This window comes from Numenius arquata, chromosome 12, assembly GCF_964106895.1.
Source record: "Numenius arquata chromosome 12, bNumArq3.hap1.1, whole genome shotgun sequence".
Taxonomy (NCBI): Eukaryota; Metazoa; Chordata; class Aves; order Charadriiformes; family Scolopacidae; genus Numenius; species Numenius arquata.
Window position 1 is genome coordinate 2,827,106 of NC_133587.1, and position 22,056 is coordinate 2,849,161.

The following is a 22,056-nucleotide window of genomic DNA, read 5'->3' on the forward strand; positions in this document are numbered from 1 at the left end:
GCTTTGAGCAACCTGGTCTAGTGGGAGGTGTCCCTAGGGTTGGAACACCCTAGGGAGGGTTGGAACTGGATAATCTTTAAGGTCCCTTCCGATCTAAACCATTCTATGATTCTATGCCCCATCTTGGCTTGGTGCTGCCGTCCTCCCAAGTGTGCGTGGAGATGCTCTGTGGAGCTAACAAGGACCTTGCTTTTGAGCAGCTCTTGGGGCTCTCCTGTGTATGGGGGCTTTAGTGGACCTTTTTCTCCAGGACACAAGCACAAGGGTGTGTTGGTGGTGATGATTCCATAGGTGGCTGTGTCCTTTCAGCTCTGCCTGGGGACACAGAAGGAGTGAAGGACTGTTCCTCCTCTGTCCTGTGGGGTGGGCATGAAGTTGAATGCTCCCGGGTTCTTCCCTTGACGGCCAAAAGCAGGCTGAGCTTCCAGCAGCCTGACGAGCCCTGGCTCCTTGTGGACAATGCCTGGACAAGGAATCTGGATCTGCTTTGCCTTCTCTTTCACCATCAGCTGGTCCCAGAGCAGAGGAGGAGGTACAAGCTCTGCGGAGCAGTTCCTGCGACTGTGCTGCTCTTCCTCGGTGGGGTTTGGGGTATCTAATAAAATTCGATTTACTTTGAAGCCATCCGAAGATGTACAGACACACACTCCCTTTCCCTAGCTGCCCGGTCCGCAAAATCTTGTGGGAACTTGGTAAATCTTTGAGCCCTTGATCCCTCTGTCGAGGCTGGTGGAATATTGGCTGCTGGGGAGCTGGACAGACACACACTGTGTCCTCACAGAAACCTCCTGGCAGAAGGATGCCAAACTGAAACCTGGTATTTCATTTTTTAAGCTTTGCTTTTCCACTCCTCCTCTCCTCTTGCTTAACCGAACGAGCTGTGTCGTTCCATTCCCGATGAATCTTTCCCCTGTTCCTCTCCGCTTCCAAGCCCTGCTTTGGATGAAGTTGTCTTTAGTTGATAAAGAGAAGCATGAAGCTATTTGCAGGAGCTGTGTCTTCGTGAATATACTGCTGTTTGGGATCACCTTGATGGGAACTGTCATCCCATTCCTTCCTTGCAAATAGTTCAAAGTTCCTCTTTTTTTTTTTTTTTTTTGGCGGCACTGAGAATGTTTCTCCTTTTTTCTTCCTCCTTGTTTCTGTCTGCGAGCGTCCGTTCCCTGGTCAGGATTCATCACTTTCCCAGGAAATCAGTTGGCGTTCTTTAGATCTCCCTGAAAAAAACCCAGCAGATGTGAATGTGCCTCCAGAGCTAATAAACCCTCTCGCAGAGCAGTAAGTGCGTTTCTCCGTAGTGCATTTGCACTCGTTGCAGGTACATTAGTTTCTCCAGTGAAGTTAGGGAGCCTCGGGCACCGGGTAACTCTCGCTCTCTGATGCTTTTTATCTGTCTGGGGCAGTGATGGGCTTTGAGAAATGCCTCAGGTGAGACCTAAGGAACATCTTTGTGTCTCCAGCTGGAGCATCCGGATTTTGCTCCTGTGGCGCATCTGCGAGTCCAGCCCTTCCGTGGGCTCCCTCCCTGTTTGCTGAGGGCTGGGGCTGCCCAGCAGGACGTGAATGAGCTTCTCTTCTGCCTGCCTTCAGCTCCCCCTCCTCCTCCAAACCTCCCCTCTCCTCCCAGCTCAGCCCCTTTGCCTCTGCTCCTGAGCTCTGCCCTCCGGCTGGAGCCGCAGGTTTATCTGGAGGCGAGGAGGAGGAGGGAGGGATCTGCCGGACCCTGGAGCAGAAACGGTTTGGCTGCCCAGGAGGGACGAGGAGAGGCAGAGCCTGGGCACCATGGCTGGATTCTCCACTCTCGGGCTTCTGTTCCTATGGCTATTAGCCACAGCGTCTGCCCAGGTAAGAAGCCTCACTTATGTATTATGCTCAAGAAAAAGGTCTGTAAGCGAAAAAGATACTGCAGTTGTTTTACCTGCAGGATGAAATGGCAATAGGCAGATTATTAGAGTCTAAAGTTTATTAAAAACATGTGTGTGTTGCTTGTGCTGTTACACAGAGAGTGCCTGGCAAACACAGCTGTTTTTTACCTGCATGGGAAGGCTTTGAGAGCGTATCCTCGTGTGTAGAAACTGCTGCTTTAAACTTTCTGTTCAAAGTATTGTCTTCCTGCTCAGGGCTGCAGTTACGAGAGAGAAAGCCTTGGGAAAGGGGAGACCTGTTGATGTGAGAGAAACAGTTTTCTTTTACAGTGAAGTGGTAGCTTGCCAGTGAGACTGATCTCCTGATCTGGGTCTTCATCTGAATCAGAGAATTTCTTATTCCTTCCCTCAAATCAATTTTCAAATTTTACATTTATGAAATAGCGCATTTAACCCTTGTTCACTTCAGATGTGAAGCTGTATTAAGCTTCCCTGTATGGTGTTAATATTATTGCCTGGGGAAGTAACTCCTCGGTGAGGTTTTTCATTGTGTTAGTGAGGAATTTTTGCAGCCTGGCTTGGGAATTCGGAGCTGCCCTCATCTGCTGCGAGCAGAGCTGCTTCCACAATGAAACCTTTGTTCACTGAAGCTACAGCAAGTTGCTCTCGGGAGCCCTTTCCATACAGAAGTCATTTATTGGACTTTTCTTTCCTTTCCCCCACCTCAGACCTCCTCCAAAATCCCAGATTTTCAAACGGCATCCTGCTCAGAGAGGAGATTTTCCCTTTCTCCTTCTGTCTTCAACGGTGTCCGTCTTGCTTTTCCACCACCCCATCAGACTGGGACTATACATTAATTTTTAATGCCAAGCACTTGGCACCTATTTTCCGTGGGCTTTGCGTTTCCTCCTCTGCCCCAAACGAAACATCCCTGTAGGCAGCGAGAACCGTTTCCCATGCAATCAAACCCATTTGCTGCCCAGCGGCCAGCTCTGATTCCCAGTGTAAACCACCAGTTAAACAAGCTGGGAGCCCTGTGCTCAGGCAGAAGGGTTTTCCAAAGAGCCTTGCACCGATCCTGAGCTCCTCCGAGCCCACCCAGGGCGGCAGGAGACCTCGGGGATGGAGGGTTAGTACAGATATAGGGTTATGCTGTAGGACTTGGCCATTGCTTTTTGATTTAGCCCTCTTGTTTCTTCTGATGCAAAAATAAACTGTTCTCTCTCTCCTTTTCCCCCCAATCCTTTCAGAGAGTAGGACCACAAGGCCCTCCCGGACCACGAGGACCCCCTGGACCATCCGGCAAGGACGGGATAGATGTGAGTGCCGCACAGCAGTGGGCAGGCTCGGGTGAGGGGTGGAGCAGAGGCAGAGCCAACTGAGCAGAGAAAAGCTGCTCTTGTTCTCCCCAGCCTTTGGGCCACCCTTCAGAGATGGAGGACCTGGAGAACTAGCCTACTCACCAGAGACCTTGCTCTGCAAGAGTCAGAACAGTGTGTGGAGGAGCTGAGTGGCCTCGGGTACTTTGCAGGGTCAATCTCCCATCTCAAGAGAGAGTTCAGGACACAGACAGTGTATGCACAAGGGTTCCTGACCCCGCTTGCAATGTAGAATATTTCTCTTTTGGTGTCTAGGGAGGAAGGGGAAGGTAAGACGTAAGGTTGAGTGCGTGGGTGCGATGTACGCTGGACTCATTGCATGTTCTGTAGTTGAGAGAGAGGTTTACGTGACCCATCAGAGCATCCATGTTTCTAGAGAGGCTCCAAGAAGCTCAAATACGCAGCACTGGACACTGCTGACACTGCTCTGAATTATATTTGTTTTATTTCATCGTTGTCAGTATGACTATCCCTAACTTACATTGGCTCGTGTGTTGCCAGACGTGAGTTGCCTTTAATGGCACAAAAGGCAAATGAAATGGGCACCCTTTATTTCAGCAGGCAGTTCCTTATACATACACCTCCTGCGGAGGTAGAAGACAACATACTGCAGGACTTAACGGAGGAGAAAAACTTGTCCTATTACTTTTAATTGATGTTTCCATAGAAATGAAAATTTTTTATGTCTGTGGATAAGGCCTGAATTGTGTCCCATAGAGGATAAAAAGAGCATCAGACGGACATTCAACAAGACCACATCAAATGCAAAAGGCTGAATTCCCGCTTCGATACTCAGTTTGGGTTGCGCTTGTCTCTCTAAGCTGCTTAAGGAATAGGGCAGGGTTTTTTAAAGCTCGTCTGAAGCAAGTTTATTGGAATTGGGCCTTTAAGCAACCTTGAAAAAAATCTGTTCATCCCATGCAGAACACTTTCTTTTGGATAAGGTTAAAAAAAGATCTACGAGTTCCCTGGTATATGGTGAACAAGGAGCTTTTTTGTGTGCAGTGGTGAGGTTTCATAGTGGCTGTGAGCAAGGCTGGGCTGAAGAGAGAACCTCATTGATTTGCAGCCAGTCCCTCCAAAGGGTCCTTTCGACTCAGGGAGGCTCTTTCACTGAAAATCTCGCTCTGGTTTTGCAGCATGAAAAGTTCAGAGCTGGTACCTCAGTGGTTTCTCTCTGCTGTTTTTCATGGCGTGATAAAAGGCTTAAGGGGACGCCCTGGAAGAGGGTGAAGGACATGAGTTGATGTTGGTGGCAGGACATTGATGTGGCCAGTGGGCTTCAGGAAAGGGTGGCTGCGTTTCTGAACAGAGTGGAGAAGAAGAATTTGGGAGGGATGAAGCCCTTCAGACTTCAGGTCGTAACCAACTTCTGCGTGCAGGCAATCGGAAAGAAACTGATTCTGTCGTTCAGCTCCTGCTTTCTAGGGGATATTTTACACCTTAATTCTGGAACAGCAGCAGCATCGCTTCTGATTGCTCTCAGAAACAGGAGCCCGGGGAGATGTTGGTCACGTGAACTTACGCCCTTTCATCCTCTGCTGAAGGCTTCGGAAGGCTCCCTGTGGGACAGGACCAAATAGCGACATCTAATTAACATGAAGAACTTAGTCCTAATAAATCAAACGGCTGAGTTAAAGTATTTAAGGTGCTCAGTCTTGCAGTCTCAGCCTGAGCCTGGAGTTTTGGCTACGCAGGAATAGTCTCTTATTTGAGCAGACTTGATCTACATCTCTCCTATGGATGTAGGTTGTCAGGTTCACGTTCGTAGTCCAGCTGTTCAGGGACGGGCTCGGGGATGGTTTCTGCTGCTCATCAGGACACGGAGTCCTGTAAGGAATGGTATGGGAGAAGAGATGCAGGGCTGTGGCTGGTGTTGAGCACAGTCATACAGCCTCCCAGGTTAAGGGCTACCATTTTTCTGGCAGTACCCTCCAAAAAATCACAGCATATAAAATCCAGCACTGCTCTGCATTTTCATAGTGCTACATGGAGAGGATCGTGTGGAGCCTGAGCTGTAGTATCGATTCTACCACTCCAAAGAATGAAAACATTATTTTGTTTCTTTAACGATGAGACTTTGTTTTTAAACCCCAATCAGAACTTTCCTGGGCTGTATCCATGCACGTTTCCTGAACTCTCTAAGCTGTTCCAGCTGGGCCATCTTCACAGATGGCTTTGGATGGACGCTGTGTGGGAAGAGTCGCTGGATGGTCTTTGAGCGCTGCCGAGGTGTCGAGCAGTCCCTCACCATCAGCCGCGAGTGGTGCATAACGTGCAGCTGAATTATTCAGGATATCTCCGAACAAACCTTGGATGAACCCCATAAGCACAATCTCTAGAAGCTGCTGCTTTCCTTCCTGCTTTTCAGCCAGAGCCGCAACATTGAGTCTCTCTGAAATCTTTTATAATTACAGCCTTTAACATGCTTCACGTTTCCTAATCGGTAACAAGCAAAATCTCTCTCTCCTAAGAATAGAAACAGCATGTTATGATGGCAAGAATTAGCGACAAGTTCCTGTGAATTATTTCTGGGGATGTAATTCCCCAAATTGCTAATAAGCAATTGTCACTTTTCAAAAATCAACCTTGCTTTTTTTTTTTTTTCACCCCCACTTTCCATCTCCTGGCTTGACTTGCTAAGAAAGAGTAAACTTCCCTCCCTCTGGTGTAGCACCAGGAGAGCATCGCCTTCTGCTGACAGCCTTTGCCTCTAATTCCCAGTCATCTGGAATTAAGGGGTATAAACACTGATTAGGCTTTTGATGCAGCTGACTGAAGTTCTGGTGCTCCTGCAGAGTCCCACAGGGGTCCACGGTGGCGGGATCAAGGTTCAAGATGGTCCCAAACAGCCTTTGCTGATGCTGTGACCTCGCTGTATGGATTGCCGTCACACAGGCAAGAAAAAATGCAAGGAGCTGGGAATCTCGAGTGATGGAGGAGAGAGTTAACCACCTTCATTGCCATTTCTAGCTGCCTTCTCAAACCATTCGTTGCAAAAGAACTGCTCCTTTCATTTCCTTGGCAGGGGACCTTACCCACCTATGATAACGTGAACTATTTATGGAAAATCCATGGGCAAAGGACAGCAAAGGCGTTGCTTCTGTGAGACGGGGCACAAAGATCCCTCTGTTGAACGACCCTCTGGTCTGTGCGTTGATGGGTCACCGGAGCGGTACGTAAATCCTGGCCTGAGCGAATCAAGGCAGCCAGTCTTGAGAGATTTGCCCACAGACTTCACAGTTGCCGACACGGTCAATATAGAAACATGCTATGAATTCCACACTTCTTCTTACTGCCTTCCAACTCCTAATTATCAGCCCCACGGTGGGGATGGTGTTATTTCTGGCCTCGCTCTGTTGATAACCACCTTTTTTCCATATAGACTTTCCTCTTCCAGGATATCAACATGCCCCTTCCCCTCTGCTCGCCCGCAATACCTGGGTCTTTCACAGAATTTACTGCACTTATCCTCAAGCCAGGAGGGGAGGGTACTATCCAGACGTCTGGAACTGGGACACAAAGTGATTTTTTTGCAGGTTGAGATGGGAAACCAAGCTCCAGTTGCTCACAAATGATTGCCTCTTTCGGGGCCTAAGAACGAAACACAAATATCTTGTCTGAGGTCCACGCAAGCTCCTGACTGATGTTCCAGGTGGCTGAGCTAGAAGAACTGATTCAAAGACTTTTAAAATATTGTCTCCCAAACACCTTTAATGCTGTTCTTAAAAGCTGCTTTCCATTAGGATAGGAAAAAATGAATGCTTTTGAAATATTTTATAAAAATTGGGTTTAATCCAGATTGTGCAATTGGATTAGGTGGAAATCAGTTGGGGGCTTTGTTCATTTGCTTTTCCTGTCAAAGTTCAGTCATATGAAGAAAATCATTGTAGACAGTTTGTTTGTTCTTCACTTTTTGATATCCCCAGCTCCTGGTAGTACCACAGTTTCATAGTGTGTCCTGGGTACCTGGAGCTTATCCCTGTATCCCTCTGTTTCATCAGAAATATGTTTGAAAGCCTTGGTAGTAGCCATCCACCTTCCTCTCTGCCCCGCTTGCAGACAAGCCCAAGAGCAAATAATTTCTAAGCGCATCTGGAAAAGGTTGCAGGTGTTGGGCTCTGTTCAGAAGCATGCGTCCTCTCTGGGAGGATGTGGGTTTCACCAAATCTGCTACTGTAGGCATGGAAAAGGTTTGTCCTTGATCCAGAGCATCAGCTTCATAAGGATGAGGGTGGTAGATGTTGGAGTGGGTGTGAAGGGAGACTTGAGCTCTGTGACGGTTGGGAAGCTCTTGCAAACAGTCCACAAGAAGTCGAGGTTCAGAACTAACACTGATGTCTTTTCTCTTTCATTTAGGGAGAGCCGGGTCCTCCTGGTCTGCCAGGCCCACCAGTAAGTATCTTCTGGTTGATGTTCACTTGTTCATCCTTTTGCGAGGGACACAGTGCAAGAGCTAAGACATACTGCCTTGGTTTTCCTCTTGATTGCAGCAGAATTCCCATAAGGGGCACACAGGAGCGGAGACGCTCAGCGCTGGTCCTGGGGACAAAGATGTTCTCCTGCTTCCATTTCTAGGGGAGGATATGCATGAAATAAAGCTGGCCCATCACCAGTATAACAGAAGCTGGTGCCCAGCCACACGCTCGTGGTTATTTCTGGCATTGGTCTAAGTCTGCTTCAGCTCCTTGGTCTGTGGAAGGGTCCTGGAAACTGTACCAGGTGGCACAGCTCTTTGCTTTGGGTCACTTACCCCATCCTTTCCTATCCCTCTTATGGCTAATTGTATTTGCAGATGATTAATTGAGCTGCAGAGAACTGAGCCAAAACTTTGAAACGTAGTTAGAGTTTGGATGTGGTTTCATGGCAAGTTTCATATCTCTGCAGGAATTCTTCCATGGTGTAAGGTTAACACATCAACAAATAAACTTCTATCTTGTAGCCCATATCAACACATGCCGTGTTTCACTTGTTATTATGTTAAAAAGAATTGCCTTTTTATCTGATTTAGGGGCCAAAAGGTGCACCAGGGAAGCCTGGAGCAGCTGGTGAAGCCGGATTGCCTGGCCTTCCTGGAGTGGATGTGAGTATTTTGTCATCTTCTCTTAGACCTTTTAAATAGTTCACACAGGGCACGGGTGCTTTCCCAAAGCGTCTCATTGACCTTTCTCTGTGTCTGCTGGAGAAGCAAAGTGGGTACTGGATCTACATATATATGTTACATATCAGGAGAAATTTTAAGAGTTGAAAGCATCTCCTGATTGAATTAAGGAGTATGAGAACAATTTTGAGGTGTGTGACTGACAGGATGGCACTCTCATAATGAAGCGCTGCGGTTCTTCAGAGGAGCGCTGGGCAGAGACGTGGGCATCAGTTGATATTGCTGGAGCCCATTTCAGAAATCCAGTCACACCTATTAGCTGGGGCTTGCTGGTCACTGGGCTGGGATTTGCCCTACGGCTCTGGAGAGGTGACTGCACACAGTCAGATTTCCCAGCTTACCAACCTACTGCCGTGGCAGCCGAGCGTGGGTAAGGTGTTTGCCAGGACGTTTTCTTTTGCATCGGGCGAGAGGCAGGGTTCAGTCAGCTTCCACAGCTCAGCTGCAAATCAGCAAACACCAGTAACGAGACTGCGTGGTGGTGTTCATCCACACTTCCAGTGCACAAGGAACAGTACTGGTAATTTGCTTCTGGTCCTTCCCTTTGTGATTAATTACAGAGAGAAATAAAATGGGCTTTCCTGAGAGCTTGGCATCCGGGTGATTTTTGTTGGTGACAGGGACTTCCTACAGCTCTTATTATTGTATTTCTCCGATTTCACACTTCTCTTTCTGGGTTTTTTTACAGGGTTTAACAGGAACTGATGGCCCACCTGGCCTGAACGGGCCTCCAGGAGACCGTGTGAGTACCACATTAGATCCCGAGTCCCTTTAAACGAACGTTGTCACTGCTTGTGTTGATGATTTCTCATTCCTTTGTAAATTGGTGACATTTGAGTGTTGATGACAATGGCTTATTTATCTGTAAACCCTGGCAGAATACTTGGACCCTTGAAATGAAGCCTCAGACAGCTTTTCATTGGGAAAGGCGTAAGATCCGTCTTTCTTTCCCATGGCTTTGAACGGGCTGGGATAGTTCAGTGGGTACCAGAGCAGAACAGCTCTGGTGATATTTCAAGTATCTAAAAAGTTCCTTGAGGCTGTTGATAGACTTAATTACAAAGTTTATGGAAGTGAAGCTAATTTGGCCTTTATTTGCAGCCTGAGTACGCAGCTCCGTTACGTTTATAATTACTGCCACTGTCTATTAACTGTTTTAACTTTTGCCTTTTGTTGATTCCGGGGCTGTCCATATGGCTGACATTATTAGATGCTTTGACACAGAGTTCCCCAGCCAGCATAGCAAGAAATAAGAGTTTTTTCTTGCTTCCTGCATATTACAGCTCTGCTAAGGGGCACCACGGGCATAGAGATGTGCCTGTGGTGTTACAGATGTCCTTCACATCATCTACAATGGGGCTGGAAAGGCACTTAAGCCTCCTCGTGACTTTAAGAACTAAACATTAGTGAGCCATTCGGCACAGATTTTGATCCAGCGCGGCTGTTTTCCTGTCTCCCAGGGAAGATAAGGCTCGTACCCATGGCTGGTTTACTGGTCTCTTGAAGCGGGGGCTGCAGTGATGGGCTGAACACACGTCGCAGCATGCAGGGGTTAGAAAAGGTGGACTTTCCTAACATGCGCAGTATATCTCAATAATCCATTCGTTGCCTCAAGGAGCTACCCAAAGCTCAAAACTCTGTGAGTTTGTCTCATTTAGCAAAGGGGATGAGTGATAAAGACACTTCTTCCTTTCCTTGATCCGCTCTTCTTCCTTTCCCATATGTGAGACAAAGTTTCCTTGGTCACTGGGAAAACTGAGTGGCAGGAGCCAAGGTCTGGGTCGTAGCTCCAAGTCTCCATCCATTGGCACTGCTCTAAAAACCATCTCCTTTGCTCGTCCTCGTGCCCATCCTTGTCCCCGGAGATCTAGGGCCATGAGATCCTGACCGCTCTCAGACAGTCTGTGGCAAGAGTCCAGCACCTTCAGGGAACTGATCCCTGGCTTTTAAAATAGAAAAGTCCAGGACCACACACGGCAGACTGAGCGGTTTTGTGCTCCTGCTTTATGTTCGGTGGTAGTATTTGCCCGTGCCTGCTTTAGCACACAAGCTCCTGGTTTGCAGGGTAATTGAGCAGATAATTTCTGGGCACAAGAACTTCCTTTTCAGCTGTTAAGTAGAAGAACACAAACACAGTTACCGTAACTATGTCCTCTGATTTGACGTGCTTTCCCATGTCTCGTAACCCAGGCTGTCAGCATGGGGCAAACCTGGGGCCTGTTGTCATTTAGGGAAGCTTTTCAAGGTCAGTGATCCGTCTGGAAAATTGTTTTAATTGGTCTAATAAAAGCCCGGAAAAATTAAAACCTGTAAATCTCTAGCACTTTAAAAGGAGGGCATTGTTATCCCAGCTTGCTTTCTTCTGCCCAGCTTTAAGAACATATTTCAGTCTCAGGAATCACTGAAATAAGCAGGTGGCTACTGACTGTTGTGGGATTGAATTCATGCTTAACGCTCTGGCTTCTGCTGAATAAGCATATTTTTCAGAAAGCATATTTTTCTGAACTGGAGCATCTGAGAGCGAAGGTGTTCAGCATATAGAAGCGGGCTCAGGGAAGACGCTTTTTGGTAATACATTATTGCTGAACAGTTATTTTCCTCTCTGTGCCACAGTTCCCCAGTCCAACAGTGATTCGTGGCAGAGCGCTGTGAAGGCAGCATACCAAAATGGGTTTTATCTTAAATACTCCCATCGCTATCAGCATCCATTAGCTTTTCTCATGGTTCTGTTTACAGGCTGATCAGATCAAGCCTGTGTGGGTTTTTTCGATTAAAAAAAACCTTTCATTTTTAGCCGAGAACGAGCTGGGTTCTGACCTCAGTGCTAGAAACTGGTGTCCTTCATTGCAAAGTTCTCAAAGGCCATTTTGAAGTTTGGCGCTTTACACTATAAGCGATAAGGAGAACATAATTATTCATATTTATTTACAAATGTCATTTTAATCAAGTATTTCCTGTGCTCCGTAGTTGTATATTCATAAAATGTATCATTTTAAAGCGATAAATTATGGCGAGATTGTTTTCTAATCAAAAGAGAAAGAACATTGTTACCAGGAGAATGAGTTGAGTCAGACAATGTTATTAAAATCGAGGTGTAAATTACAGCCTCTCCTCTGAGCTTAATGGAGTCACATCAGGTCGCTCAGGGACTCGATGATCTTTTACCGTACCCGGAACGTTCTCTGCTGTGTCCTGCACCTTACACCCTCAGAGATATCAAAACTAAAGGGAGTAAAGTGCCAATTTTGGGTCATCTGCCAACCTTTTGGCATGTGGGCCAAAGCAGGGGGGTGCTTTACAGCTGGTTTCGGTGGGGCAGGATTAGGGTGTAGGTCAGTAGGTGCCTGGAATTTGATGATTTCTTTACAGGAGCTTGTCCATTACAACCATCAGCAGTTGCGAGGACTTCAACCTAACGATAAAATTGACTGGGAGAAAAGCAGAGTAACCTGCAGCCCGAGAAGGGAATGAGCTGACATTTGCAGCAGAGTTGATTTTTATTGGATTACAGCCCTCTCCCCACAAGACTGCTCTTAATGAGCCCTTGGGTCCAGTATCTTTCTCCTTAAGCTTAACGAGGGAAAATATTTCTAATCTCATTTGGTACGGCGGAACGTCAGGAAAGGGCTGGAATCATCCCTGGGATCACAATAAGCAGCAGCGTGTTGGGAGATTTTCCAGGTCTGCCCGGCTCTTGTGGTCCTAGGGGTAGAAACCATTTAATTCCAGCTCAGGACACCATTCACGAGATGCTTCCGTGCAGCATTTGGAGAATGTTTGGGCAATTGGGTTGGTGAGAGACTGAGGAAACCTCGTGCTGTAATCCCTCTTTGTCCCCTTTTCCTTTCCCTGCCACAGCAACAGATATTTTCCACTCTCGGACCCAAGACCATCACTCAACAACACACACCCAGTAGCTCTTAGAGATATCTGAGCAGCTGCTGGCCAAGCTCAATGCACCACACAGGGAGTTTTTTTGTTTGTTTTTATATTTCCATTCACTTTCTGTTGCAGAATTACCACCTGTAATTAATTTTACAGTCTCCCAGCCAACGCTGGCATCTTTGCAATGCAACAAAGGGATTAGGAAGGTCAGTCTGTCTGTGGTACTATCTTTAGTTAAGCAGGAACATAACAACTTCAAGGATGACTTAATTCTAGTCTAAGACATAAGATCACCAAACTCTAGTCAAGCTTAAGAGCAAGAATGCAAAAGGAGATTGGGGATTTGCCAAGGAAACTAGTGAAGAGGCAGAAGCTGCCAAATCTTTGTCTTTGCTTGAAGGGAAAATGTATGAATTAATATAAATTCACTAGGAAGAGTCCAAATCTTGTAAATAGTTTCAGATAATTTAGTCATTGGATCTATAACATGGAAGTATTATGAATGAGAATATTTCAAATGGATGAAATTCAATTTATGAACCTTTAAATATTCATGGAGACTAATCTGACGCCAGCTGTGACTTGCAGAAGTGTCTGATTAGTCTTTTAGGAGCAGCTCATGCTTTAGTCTCTGCTCTCTCTTGCCCAGCAAATGGTGAAGAAAGTTGCTGGGGCCAGTTCTGTCTTAAAATGTTCTCCGATCAAGTAGTTAATCAGGAATGACAGAGTTGTTATCCATAAGCTTCTACCCTTGTATTTGTGAATTCAGCTGAGCATCTCCAGCTGTGTGCTGTGACTATAGGACACTGCTGGAGTTCTCAAAGATGGGTGTCAAGGAGAGTGGGTGTTGATGTCTGCCCACGTGGAGGTTTCTGGTCTGTCCCTGCTAATTTCTACTCTGGTTTATTCCTGTAGGGTGCGTTGGGACCTTCTGGGCCACCTGGACCAGCTGTAAGTAACTCCTAGACCTGCATGGGTTAAAGACTAGCTTATCAAATGCTATCAAAATTATTAGCCAATAGATAATGTTTAATAAAAATGAAAAGAAAAAAAAAAAAAGGAAAAGTAGATAAACTAGGATGTAGTTTTCATAAATGTGTGTGTCCCACTGTCACATCACCGTATGTGGCTTTACTTAGAGATGTCTTGTAGGTAACAGCGATGTAAAGGGAATACAAATTATTAGAGGCAACAAAAGGATTCATCAAGACTCCAGCTCTGCTCTGATTGCAAATTACATTAATTGGGGACAGGGGAGTGCTAAGGGAACTTACAAGAAAAAAAATAATTAAGCAGCATTTTCTGAGGCTTGCTTTTCTTCCTGTATGCTCAGTTTCTAACATCTATTACTGTTTTAAATGCTTCCAGGGCAAAGGACTACCAGGACCTCCAGTAAGTGATGAGTCTCTTTTCCAAAAAAATAGGTTTAAATTAGTATACTGGTGTTACTGGATCCCCTGAGTGTTACAAACCCATCCTAGGCCTTGAGCCCCTCTCCTGTGCTGGGCAGAGGGATGTGGGGTCCGGCAGGTCAGCAGCCTTCTGGGTTTTTAGGATTTTTACCCCAACCCCAGGGCAGCTGGCACTGCTGTCAATTCAAGGCACAGCAGCCTTGGAATCGCTGGAAGTGACCAATTCTGGGACAGCTTTTGTTTGGTGGGTTCCTGGGACATCTCAGAGGTGCCCTGTGTCCTGTCCATGTTGGCCACCTGTGTCTACCATGGTGGACAACGTACGATGATGACAAGGGTGTTCTCCATGGGAAGGTGGAGCAAAAAGGAAGATGTGTGTTGGTAAACTGATGGTCTGGGTGTAGGATTGGGCTCCTCAGGGGGATTAGCCAAATGAGTACAGCCAGACTGTTTGTTTGCCCCTGGGCTTTGGCAGCTCTGCGAGGTCACCATGGGTGTAAAGCTCTTCTCTCTGTTCAACAGGGCCCTCCAGGACCCAGTGGGCTCCCAGGTGGAAATGGATTTCGGGGTCCTCCTGTGAGTTTCTCCTACAATTTGATCCTCATTTACTGAACGTTCCACAACCAACAGAAGAATGAGGTTCATTTCTAGTCTCTTACCCCATTCTGGAAGCGTGAAGACACTACAGGCTCTACCAACGCCCACAGGCTATGCTGTTCCTTGTATCAGCTTGTGTAGGGTCACCCCAGTCAACCAGTGCAATGCCAAAGATGTGCAACCACTTGCAGCCGTATCTTCCTTTACCAACTATGAGTAAGGCCAAAAGAGCAGCCAGTGTCACAAGAACAGAGGTCAGTTACTGACTGGAGGGTGCTTTCAGCATCCTCAAAGAATGGGTCTGATCGGAGGGACCTCCTTCTGCAGAAGGATGCCATTGGTTTTGGGTGCCCACAGCTCCACTGGAGGTGTGCAGAGCCAGCGAAAGCAGGGATATGTTCTTCTATCCTAATCCCTGTTCTTCCAGATGCCTCTGCTGTTCTCTTTGCGGTCTTAGAAGCCTCTGCAGAAAGAAAGGTGCAGCTTAGTGCCATTAGAGATATCTTGCCCCACATTCCCAAATACGCAGTGCTGTTTGGTAGCCACCCTTCCTCTCCCTTTTCATTTTCATTTAAATGATCAAGAAGGGAAATTCTTACTATTTTTTTCTCTTTTTAGGGACCTTTTGGTCTGCCGGGATTCCCAGGGCCTCCTGGACCACCCGGACCTCCCGTAAGTTGAGACTTGCAAATAAATGTGAGAAAATTCCCCTGAGGAGTCCAGAATTTTCTTCTTGCTGCCGGAACGTGCACGTTTTATTTGCTGCCATTGTCTTGAGCACTCCCTTTCGGGATTAAGTTTCAGCAGGCCCTAAACACTGTGCCCCAAGGAGAGCAATGACTTCTCACTGGTTGCGCTTCTGCGTGTTGATTATCTCCTGTTAATTGGCTGTGCTGTGTGGGTGGAGGAACCCAGTGGCATTCAGGCTTTATGGCACAGATGGATTGCAAGGTGGACTTTCTGGTCTCTGGAGGTTTATATGGATGCTTGGGTCATGATGTGTCCTTGTAGGGCCAGCAAGGGGGGCTTGAAACCAGCAAGTCACTGGTTTGGGTTTGCTGTGGTATCTCTGGAGGGTTAGAGGGATGGGGAGATCTTTCCCAAGGAGCCTCCCTGGTCTGAAGGAGGGCCGGGCACAGCTGCTCCTCTCAAATTGCTGCCTTCATCACCTTCATCACCCTCCCCAAGTTCATCTCTGCATCTCCAGAAGATAATTGCACCCCTGACATATCTGTTTTGAGGACCGATGCTGTTCATAGCGCTCTGTGGGTTCAGGGGCTGTATTTTACGCTGTGGGGCTGGGAATCTGCCTCATGCTGATCCAACTGAGCTGGGGCTGTAAAGGGCATTTTCTAGAAATATTATTTCTTCCTGGAATTTGTCTTGATGTATTTAAAAGACCACATTTCATGAATTTCAGGGTCTTCCAGGCACCTTTCCCGATGGTGGTGGGGACCTCCAGGTAGGTTTTCCTCGATGTAGCATGAAAATATTTGTTGGTTTAACCCTTGATGTGACTTTCCGTTGGAGTATCTTGGGTGACTGTCGGACCATTTAACCTGCAGCGTTCCGACCTGCAGACACGGGTCTAAACTGCCACGTATCGGCGTTGCGTGGGCATTTATGAGACCGAAATGTTCTTTCAAGGAGGTAGATAATGCTAGTGCTGATTTTTTCCCTTGATCTTTGCTTTCCAAAATGCAGGTTTTTCATACATTCTTAATTTACAAAACAACTTTTAGCATTTGGTAAATGACAACAGCTTTTCATGCATCTGTTTCCAGTCCCGCTTTGCAAGAGAAAAGGTCGTGCATGTTGGGCTGTTTATTTCCATGGATGGTGGCACTGGGTTCCTGTGGGCATATGCTTTGTTTAGATTTCCTTCCTTAGGAGAAAGTCTCAGTTCCTTTCTTTCAGGGGAATGAAAGGAGCGTTAAGTCTGGGAACGATGGAAGTGACATTTCCAGATTTCGCAGCTGTTGTTGTGACAGCATCTTTGGGTTTCTAATTGGCGCGCCCCAAAAAAAGCTCAGAGTCAGTTTAGCTGCCTTCTGGCAAGTCACGTGGAAGTTAATAGAAAATGATACTATTTCTGCAAGTTTAATTTGAGTTACCCTGTGGAATATACTAGAAAATTAAATTTCTGCTACAGAGGTGTTGCCTGAGGTTTTATTAAAAGAAAAAACAAACAAATGAAAGAAAACTTGTAGAAGAAAATCTTGTTGCCTATTTAGAGTTTTTAGAATATGGCCTTTTAAGTCCCCATTAAATTTCCACGCATGTTCTGGTTTGTTCCCAGTCAAACTGGAGTTCCCACCAGGGGCTCACCCACCCCTAGACATCTGCAGATACAAGTTTACTGGTATTTGGGTTAATTTTTACCAGCTCATTGGTATTTGGATTCAATTTTTTATGGCTCCCCTTCTGATAAACTCTGGTGCTTGTCCTCGTTTCGGGTAGGCGAGTTGTCTAATGGAAATCAATAGGGGTCGATGAACGCACAGAATTAAATGTGTTTCTGACAATTTACAAGATATCCATCCAGCTTGACGGGGAGCTGTGGTTCTCCAACATTCTGGACTGTGGACCACTGTCAGCCTTCAGAATTCCCCACAGCCCATGCTCGAAGTGAAGCAGACCATAAATCATTATTTGATGGGTTACTGGGGGCCTGAGGACCTGTTTAGGGCCCTCTTTCGTAGGGAAATGCCAGGAAGTACATGATGCTATGAATGAATTAAATTTAGTGAATTTAGAGCCAAAACCCACGTGACCTTTTCACCTCTCCCAAGCAATGAAACCGTCTTCCCTGGCTGCGCTGTCTGTGCTTGATGAACCAAAGCCTGTTTCTGTTCCTTGCAGTGCCCAGCTCTCTGCCCACCGGGCCCTCCAGGTCCCCCAGGGATGCCAGGGTTCAAGGTAAGAAAAATACCTTGCAGGATATTGCAGTTAGATGGAAGATTCAACTACGGCCATTTATTCCTACAAATGAAATTGAACCCTTTGCCTGGGACAAGCCTAAAGATTAAAAGAGCACACGAGCCTCGTGAGGCGCAACTGGTGACCAGGAGCAGGCAGGGAGCAGGGGTTCAGGGCTGCCTCAAGAACGATGTGCTGCCTTTTCAGACTTCAGAGAGCTGTAAAAAAATCTCAGCAGTTCTTAAATTGCGCTCACAGACCCTGTACACGGAGAGATACACGGTTTACTGTAGCAAGCCATAACTTGCATGACTGCGTACAATTTAATTGTCATTTTCTACCCAGTGTAGCAGCAGGCAGCTTTCTGTTTATGTTGTTTGATTCTGGTACATAAATTCTAGGTTGCAACCCTCAGGAGACCTCACTCAGAGGGGACAGGGAAGGAGCTGTTTGATTACTGTGATTCACATGAGTGCTGTGCAGTAGTTACACTCCAGCAGTGAGCAGAAGTAATGAGTTACTCAAGTTATTTTAGCAGGATTTAGCAGAAGTTGGCAATGGATGGACCGTCTCCCGGGAAATGCTCTAATTCCTCATGAACTGACCTTTTGCAGGTCTGTTTGGTCTCTGGGCTGTCGTAAATATCGTTAGAAATACACCATGTTTAGGGAAAAGCTATTCAAAATTCATAGCTTATGAAATGGAAAAACCCATGAAGGTCTCCAATTATGATGCAAATGATGCACAGGACCTTTTGCGTGGTGAGGAATAGCATCTGCCATGGCTGAAATTAGTTCTGGGTCTCTCCCACAACAGTAGGAGGGGAGCCAAGAAGCAAATTGTATCTGAGTTTATATAAAAGATTTCAGTGGGACGTGGATGTCATTGCAAGCTGGATGATGCAGACGTTAAAGATGACTTAAACGAAAAGGGAGGTTAACGATGCAGAACAGGGTTTTCAGAAGCTTCTCAGCCCCATTTTCAAAAGCAATGGGGACTGAGTTCTGGTCCCTGACCTGTAATTGAGAATTGTGTGCGGAGACCCGTAGCCTGGTCTTACTGCAAGTCACTCTTGAAAACTAAATCTGGGCATTTCCTGAAACTAGATCAATTTTGGCGCAATGATACCCAACGCAGGAATGGTGCACGGCTAATTAACCCCAGAAGTGACCTCCGTTCACATATTTACAGCACATATATAGATTATTTTTCCCAGTAAGTCATTCATGTTGTGTGGGTTTAGGCCTCAGAGGTGTCTCACAAAACTGAAATTTTGAAACAAGCCTGTACTGGAATGTGAATAATTGGAGCTCTTACTTCTAGGGACACACTGGTCACAAAGGAGAACCTGGTGAAATAGGAAAAGACGGAGAAAAGGTAAACTTCAGTTTAAGGGGGATGGGGGAGGATTTTTCTCTCTAAAAGCACCATAACGGGTAGTTTCTTCAAGAAGAGAGGGAGGGATGAGGCAGTTGGCTGAACAGCAAGGAGTTACCATGACTGAAGTGCGTTGGCTTCCCTTGCTCTGCATCTGTGACTGTGTGCTAATGCTTCAAGAAAATCCATCTTCCCAATAACAATCTTGTTAAGATCATTTCCATAAGTGAACTTTCATGTGCAGGGATGTCAGCTCAGGAAAAAATTCCTACGTTAATCACATGGGTAAATTCCTGACTGATGAAGTGTTCTTGCACGTAGAAGAAATTGCCTGTGAAGGAGAAGCAAATTCTGAAGCAGAAATCTGGGTGGGAGGGAGCTCAAGGAGAAATAAGATGGGGAGGTTTCTGGCTTTGGGTTGGCAGCGTTGTGCTGTCTTGCCTTTTGTCTAATTAATTTTTTCTCTCCCAGGGAAACCCTGGCCCCCCTGGTCCCCCAGGCATCCCCGGCAGTGTTGGCCTGCAGGTAACATCTCGTCAGACCAGTTCCTGGGACCTTTTTACCCTGAAACTCAGTGGTGCTATCAATCACCGTGTGTTACACAAACAGCTCCTGCCTTGGCATAACCACAGATGTGACGATGCTGATGAAACAACAAATGGTGCTGGTTTCACTGAGCTTTAATTCAGGTCCTGCTTTTGGCACCTCGCCTTGGACGAGACATCCAAGTGACAGCCACTGTCTTGTTGGTTCTCCAGGAGAGCCCTGGACAGTTTTTGGTGGATCTGAGGCTGAGCTCTGGGCTGGCTGGGGACAGCAGGACTCCAGATGCCTCTCTGCGTGGGGTGTCTCCAGTGTCACTTGCTCAGAGCCCATCACCGAAGGGGAAAATGTCTTGTTTGTGCATCAGAAGATTGAGCTTTCTGCTGCTCTTCACTGCTTCTTAATGTTCTCTGTGTTGATGAGTGGCTACATCATGCTGTTCTGCTGTTTTATGTTTAGCAGTGATTGGGTTTTAACTGATTTGTTTTCTTAATTAGGGCCCAAGAGGACTGAGAGGCCTCCCTGGTCCAATGGGTCCAGCTGGTGACAGAGTAAGAAAAACCTTTTGATTATTTTTTATTTTTTTTCCCCTCCACCACCAGTTTTTCTCGTACAAGGTCCAGGTGGCATTTGTCCTTACTGGAGACCACTGGGGAACTTGTAAAGATGCAAAGTGCAGCTCTTTCCTGCGCCTCCCCAAGCAGAACAACCTTCCAAAGGCAGGAGGAGCCAACACACATGAGGGGTTAATGGGATCAGGAACCAGCGTTGGTTTAAGGATTCGGACAAGAGGGACAAAGTGCTGTCCCTGCGGGACTGACGACACTAAAGAATCCCACAAAAAAACCCGAGAAACGTTTCACGAACATTTCACTTTCTGTTCTGTCCCTTCACAAGAAAAAGCCAAAGAATCACTGGTGGGCAAAGACTTTCAGGATGTGAAGAGTCTTCTCAATGAGAAGAGGGTCAGTCTCCAGCTCATCGTGGCTTTGGACTTTTGCCAAAAAGTCCCTTGACCGTTGCCCTAGAGGCTGAACGGGTTGGAATTTGATAAAGCCATGCATTTATTTAGGAACAAAAGTGTGATCAAGATAGCGAGGCCAGGGATGATATCAGTGTATCACAGAGACAATGCTGGGGGGATCCAGAGCGAAAACCTGCTTGTTTGGGGGGGATCTTTCGCCAGACTGTATTGGAAGGTAGCAACAACTATGGGGTGTCTTTCCAGGGCTTTGTGTGTTTTCTTAGATTGCGGTATAAGGTGGGGATACTGTTACTTCCCCCTCTGCCAACCACCCCGTTACAATGATGTATTATTCTTTGCAGGGTGACATCGGTTTCAGAGGGCCACCTGGAATCCCAGGACCTCCAGGGAAAGCTGTATGTATCTGCTGCTCACCATCCCCATGGCCCTGCCTTCCACAACCGAAACCTAACGTTTATTCTTCCTGCACTAAACTCTTTGCTGCCGGTGAACAGGGGGGGCTGTGCTGACCATCTCCACCAGATTATTCCCTCTGCCTTTTTCCCTCCAGTTAGAGCGATGTTTTTTCACCTGCCCTGGATCTCTTGATGTCTTTCCCTCCGTCGTACCCCCTGCCAGAATAAGCCCACCACGTTTCCATTGCCCTCTGTTCTTCGCTGCTATTCCCTGAGAGTGGTGTTCCACATCTGTGGTGTTCCTGGGAAAGGGGGGTTTTGAAGAAGAATCAGTAAGCGTTGTCCTGAGCTGACATCGTAGAATGGTTAGAGTTGGAAGGGACCTTAAAGACCATCTAGTTCCAGCCCCTTGCCCTGGGCAGGGACATCTCCCGCCAGACCAGGTTGCTCCAAGCCCCATCCAGCCTGGCCTTGAACCCCTCCAGGGATGGGGCAGCCACAGCTTCTCTGGGCAACCTGGGCCAGGGTCTCACAACCCTCACAGCAAAGAAGTTCTTCCCCAGATCTCATCTAAATCTTGGTCTATTCCCTCGTGCCACAGCTCTCAAGGGCTTTTGCTAGAAGCAGAGAAGGTTGTGTATTAAAGATGCCGTCCTCAGCCTTCTGCCGAGCTCTGGGCTGAAGTGTAGAACACTGAACCACGTGCCTACATCTGGGCAGAGCCTTGTACCCTCCTTACTGTCCCCAAATATGAGACCTCATCCCAGCATTACGGCCTTTTCTAAGAGCGTTTTCCACTGGTCTGCCCCCCAGCCTCTCCTTAGTGTGGGTAATATCACAGCCACTCGACCCCAGACGCCTTCGCCTGCCCGCACCAGCCAACACACCGCAATCTGCACTGACCCCCAGGCACCACCACCCCCTGGGGGCTCCTCCCCAGTCTCTGCAGTTCTAGAAGAAATTCATCTGAACTAAAATAAAACGAGGTGCTTGCTGTCTGCCAAACGTTTAATTAAGCCAAGCAAGATCTAGACAGTAAATATTAAAGCTCTTCTCCTACCCTGGTTCCGGTTAAAGAAAACGCCTCATTAAACGAGGGGGAAGATGGTCTCTGCCCCGAGGGGTTGTTGCCGAAGTCCCTGCTGCGATTCTTCTGTGTGTCAGGAATTACAGAGCGGAACTGGGAAAGTGCAGCCGAGCTCCTGCGGGAGTGTGCGCCCTCCCGTCTCTGCTGACGGCAGCAAACAGCGCAAAAACCTTCATTTGCACCCTTGAAACGTTAGCGTTTGTCACTGCGTGGTGAAGGTGCTTGACGACTTCTCCTCCTCTGTCCCAGGGAGCCCAAGGAACCAAAGGACCTCAAGGATTCAGGGGGCCCAAAGGCGATACCGTAAGTGCAGAAAAACACCCGTCTGCTCAAATTTTGGATGTGACGCGTAAAGAAGTCCGTTTCACGTGTTTATTATGGCTTGCCCTCCCTTTATTTAAAAGAGATGAAAGTATTCCTCTCAAAAATGAGATTTTTAAGTCTTATTAAA

General features: G+C 47.0%; 1 protein-coding gene across 1 annotated transcript in view; it reads left to right on the forward strand.

Annotated features, from left to right (window-relative positions):
- The first annotated feature begins 1,782 nt into the window (after positions 1 to 1,782).
- COL9A3 (collagen type IX alpha 3 chain) overlaps positions 1,783 to 22,056 on the forward strand; it is a 35,206-nt gene continuing 14,932 nt past the window's right edge. Inside the window, exons 1-16 of the mRNA XM_074157105.1 lie at positions 1,783 to 1,845; positions 3,116 to 3,184; positions 7,604 to 7,639; positions 8,256 to 8,327; positions 9,094 to 9,147; positions 13,206 to 13,241; positions 13,659 to 13,682; positions 14,225 to 14,278; positions 14,918 to 14,971; positions 15,720 to 15,761; positions 17,162 to 17,218; positions 18,542 to 18,595; positions 19,067 to 19,120; positions 19,636 to 19,689; positions 20,465 to 20,518; positions 21,855 to 21,908. Of these exons, the coding sequence (XP_074013206.1) occupies positions 1,783 to 1,845; positions 3,116 to 3,184; positions 7,604 to 7,639; positions 8,256 to 8,327; positions 9,094 to 9,147; positions 13,206 to 13,241; positions 13,659 to 13,682; positions 14,225 to 14,278; positions 14,918 to 14,971; positions 15,720 to 15,761; positions 17,162 to 17,218; positions 18,542 to 18,595; positions 19,067 to 19,120; positions 19,636 to 19,689; positions 20,465 to 20,518; positions 21,855 to 21,908 (831 nt within the window). The remainder of the gene's footprint in view (positions 1,846 to 3,115; positions 3,185 to 7,603; positions 7,640 to 8,255; positions 8,328 to 9,093; positions 9,148 to 13,205; positions 13,242 to 13,658; positions 13,683 to 14,224; positions 14,279 to 14,917; positions 14,972 to 15,719; positions 15,762 to 17,161; positions 17,219 to 18,541; positions 18,596 to 19,066; positions 19,121 to 19,635; positions 19,690 to 20,464; positions 20,519 to 21,854; positions 21,909 to 22,056) is intronic.